Source organism: Macrobrachium rosenbergii, chromosome 16 (assembly GCF_040412425.1).
Source record: "Macrobrachium rosenbergii isolate ZJJX-2024 chromosome 16, ASM4041242v1, whole genome shotgun sequence".
Lineage (NCBI taxonomy): Eukaryota > Metazoa > Arthropoda > Malacostraca > Decapoda > Palaemonidae > Macrobrachium > Macrobrachium rosenbergii.
In genome coordinates, this window is record NC_089756.1 from 31,481,262 (window position 1) to 31,486,043 (window position 4,782).

General features: G+C 37.3%; 1 protein-coding gene across 1 annotated transcript in view; it reads left to right on the forward strand.

Moving 5' to 3' along the window:
- LOC136847017 (uncharacterized) overlaps positions 1–4,027 on the forward strand; it is a 4,933-nt gene extending 906 nt beyond the window's left edge. Inside the window, exon 2 of the mRNA XM_067118265.1 lies at positions 2,895–4,027. Coding sequence (XP_066974366.1) covers positions 2,903–3,412 — 510 coding nt within the window. The 5' untranslated portion in view covers positions 2,895–2,902 and the 3' untranslated portion in view covers positions 3,413–4,027. The remainder of the gene's footprint in view (positions 1–2,894) is intronic.
- The last annotated feature ends 755 nt before the right edge of the window (positions 4,028–4,782 follow it).

The window sequence follows — 4,782 nt, forward strand, 5'->3', positions numbered from 1 at the left end:
AAGCTCCCAAAGAATATTAAGGTGTTCATTCGAAAGAAGTAACAGAAGGTAATGGGAAATGCAGAAAGAGGAGATCAGTTATTAGAAAAACAGATAAATTACTAAATAAATAATAAATAAAAATGTAAGATACAAGTTGAATTGTATTACAAAATCAACTCTCGACTATATTCTTTGGAAACTTGAATTTCAAGTCAGTGGCCCCTGTGGTGGGCTTGTTCCGTATGAATGGGGTTCATCTTCTGAATAATAATAATAATAATAATAATAATAATAATAATAATAATAATAATAATAATAATAATAATAATAATAATACTGCAAAAATATGGGTATAGAAGTCATACATATGTGACTAGAACGTGAATTTTTCACTACCACAGAATCTGTCGCTTGTTGGAATATCAGCAGAATCATAACGTTAGCATAAATATCCACATGCACATTCACATACAGAGTACATACTTTCAAATTTGGATATAATCTAAATGAAATATATGTAATAACGTTTTTTTTTTCCGGGAAGCAAATTGGACATCAAATAGCAAAACATATTTAAGGACAAGTAAAGGAATTTCTAAAGAGTTGTCCCTTCAGTGATGACGACCAGAGCTTATAAAAAAAAAGTAATACGTCAAAGAGTGATGAGATTGAGAATGAGATCAAACGCTTCTGAATTCGCAAGTGGGGGAGATATGGCAGCCAGAATGATCTGCTTTAAATTCTCCAACTTCCACGCATCATCCTCCTCTGATACACACATATATATATATATATATATATATATATATATATATATATATATATATATATATATATATATATATATATTAACTTTATCACATACACAATTGTTCTGTGCATTAGTAGAATTACTGAAAGGACCTCATTCAAACTGAATAAATACTCCATTAGATACCATCCAGTTTGAATGAGGTCCTTTCATATAATATATATATATATATATATATATATATATATATATATATATATATATATATATATATATATATATATATATATATATATATATATATACATATATATATATATACATCACGTATACAATGGACACGAAGGTTCCTGATTCATTCATATAATTGTAAAAAAATGCAGTATCATAAATCTCATTTAGGCGTATATTCCTAACAAACATTCATGACGTCTGCCATTTTCAAGCCCGCAAGCAATCTCGCCACCCGTTTCATTTGCTCATCATAATCGTTCATTTGCTTTCAGCCAGTGTTTGCAAAGTCGTAATCGGACGCGAAGAATTTATCTTTTCTATCAAATTACAAAGTAATCCGTAGCATCATTGCAAAATGCTAGGGGCAATCTCGCCCCCCAAAACCGTGCACAACCATTCTTCTACCCCCAGCCAGTGTCAGCATTGTTATTATATATACAGACGCGATGAATTCTATCAAATCCTGTTGCACTCTCGGTAGTCCCAGATTAAGGCAGGTCGACAGATACGAGGATCAAGTTAGGCAGCTCCGGTATTCCGGCGGAAGCCTTTTAAAGGAACTTTTGGCATCACTTCCCGCTTGCCAGTTTAGATTTCCATCGCACAAAGAAGGAGACGAAGTTAGCAGGGACAAGGAGGAGTTACTGCGGGACCCAGTGAAAGCAGACGAGCATTGTTGGGTAACGACGTTACCGCCCAAAGAGGGCGCCATAATCCGATGAACATTGAGGGCCCGTAAGAATTCAATCCCGCAGGTGGAGCGGGGAAATCTGGACGACAGGGGAGGGACATTGTCCTCGGATGAAGGAAATCTCGTTTTCCTCACCCTTCGCCGTCCTTAATCTCTTTGCTATGATGCTCAACAGATTTCAGTTTCTCTCTCTCTCTCTCTCTCTCTCTCTCTCTCTCTCTCTCTCTCTCTCTGTATAAACATAAGTCTTCGTATCACGGTTGAAGAACTGCTGTTACCTGACATCCCTCTCAGAATTATAATAAAAGAAGGAAGGAATACAGAATTTAGGCCACAGGCCAAGCGCTGGAACCTATGAGGTCATTCAGCGCTGAAGCGGAAATTGACAGGAGAAAGGTCTGAAAGGTGTAACAGAAGAAAAACCTCGCAGTTGCACACTTGTTAGGAGAAGGTGGACAGCGAGATGGAAGAGAGAGATTATGAATGGAGGTACAGTAAAAGGAATGAAAGGGGTTACGTTTTCTACAGAGATGTCTCGCACAGTAATCCTTTACAGTTATGCAAATTCATTAAATACCACGGCACTTGATGGCTTACAACAGCCCACGCTGGCTCACCCTGACAATAACTCTTTTGCAATGAATCATTATTGTTCTTGTACGGCCACTGAATACTAAATACAGCACTGTACAGATGGATGTAGAAGGTGATAGTATATAATAAATATTTTTACACACAATATATATATATATATATATATATATATATATATATATATATATATATATATATATATATATATATATATATATATATAAACACACACACATATATTTATATATACATTATATAGAAATATACAGCAACGTAGGTACAGTAAATAAATTACAATCAGTGAGAAAATATCTCTTAAAAATTACTAAAAAATTACTATATACCCAAGACGAGCTTTGATTCTGATTTACCGTTGATGAAGCTTAATTACATCGTTTCAATTTTGTATTTGTTGCTTTCTAAATAAAAAACTCATGAGTAATTAACAAATGAAAATCAATAAGCAAAAAATGAAAAACGCTTCTTAATTTCCATTCACAGCTGATCACTCACTCTTACTGTATGTGCCGCATTCACTCACACATGCTCTGCAAAACCCACATCACAGCAAATCCTAGCATTCACCATTTTTATGCGTTAAACACCTTGCAGTCCTGTGTAAAATATCCATTTCCTTTGCAGCGGCAACCATGGTTGATTCTCGACGACTTGTCACTTTGGCTCTGGTGGCCGTGATACTGCCAGCTGCCCTGGCCATTCCCAGCCCTCTGCTATCCAGACACGCCAGGCAGATAAGCACCACCGGGGATGAGGACGGTACAGGTCAGTCCGGAGAGGAATATTACATAACCGGTCTAACCGAAGCCGACGAGGAATCTTATTCCTCAGGATCTGGTGAAGATAATGATTACCAACCAGACGGCGCAGACGCAGCAGACGTCTTTGTGGAATCCCTGCCCGATGGAGAAAGCGACACCTTTGTAGAACAACGGTCCTTCGTGGGAGACGTGCCCTATGATGAAACCATGGTCGCTGTGGAATCTGATCCCAACGGTGGAGGAACTGACCCCAGTGGAAACCCCGTGGTCCCCTGGATCCCTGCAGCATCTGCAGATACCAAAGCCGCCGGGGGAGTTGAATCCATTACTACGACCACCATGTCTGCACCTAAAGCCGTTGGAAAACCTCAGTCTCATTGAGAAACTGTGGCCTGTGAACTACCAAACACCAAAGGTATCTGAATTGTAGACCAAAGGGAGATTTCAAGAGAGGAAAAAGAAGCCTGCAGTTTGGTCAATAGAGCAGAGTATGGAAGTGATGATATACTGGAAGGGCTAAAGCATTAATCCTTCAATAACATGCTTCAGCCAGACAATCTAATGAATTTGAGCTACAACAACAATCTAGGCTCTACACAAGCACTAAATTACTTTTTTTTTTGTCTGTATAACGAAATGAAAATGTTTATGATTTATAGAGGGTTAGAACTGAATTTGTGTAATGCTTGTTTATTAAAAGGGAAAAAACCACAAAGGCTTTATTTTTTTTATCCATTAACAGACCTCTCACATATAATGCCCATGGGAATGTTGACGTCTGAGTGAATGTTTGAGATTCCAAGTTCAAAACTAACGATTGATGCCACTAGCGGATCCAGAAAAATTTCATGGGGGGGCCACCAATTTTCATATTATACACACACATATATAACTTCTATGGCAGATTTTGTTATTTTTCCCCATTTTTATATTTCTCATTTATGTTATTATTATCTAATCTTCCATATTATTATTTTGTCATTATTTTTCATGGGGGGCACGTGCCCAGGTGGCGCCCCCTGAATCCGCTAGTGACTGATGCAAAACAACAGAGAAGGAACTGAATGTACTTGAAAAATTTAGTAAAAATAAAATAATAAGCTTTACCTAATAAAACCCTACGGCAAATTACTCTGCAGTATGATTACAATAAACCATTCGATGTATCAGAAGTTCAAGCAATGCGTCACTGCCATAATACTATTCTTCTTGCATTTGAATACATTTTTATCTATTTACCTAGTTGTTAATTTATTCTTTCTTTTTCAATAAGCGGGCTCTCTTCTTTCTGTATTTCACTTTACTTCCTCTTGCTTCTTCCTAATGAACACCTTAATATTCTTTGGAAGCTTCAATTTCAAGTCAGTGGCCCCTGTGGTGGGCTTGTTCCATATGAATAGGTTTTATCTACTAACTATAATAATAATAATAATATCATCCCACATTTACCTGTAATTCCATATACTTTCTAACCTAAACAGAACCAACTTTACACAGCAAAACAGAAAAAAAATCTCCCACCGTATGGAAAGAATGAATCAGTGCTACCAGGATCCTGAGTACTACTGCACTAAACACCGTACGGTGAATGTAAAGCAGGCGGCCTCACGAAGATATCGTTCATTGAAATAGTAATTTGTCGACCACACAATACAGAAATGGGTGTATATAATACTTTGATGCCCGAGGAGCTAGTACTCAACACGGCGTCCCAAGGAGCTTCCGCCATGTTTAGTACTAGCACCTCGGAA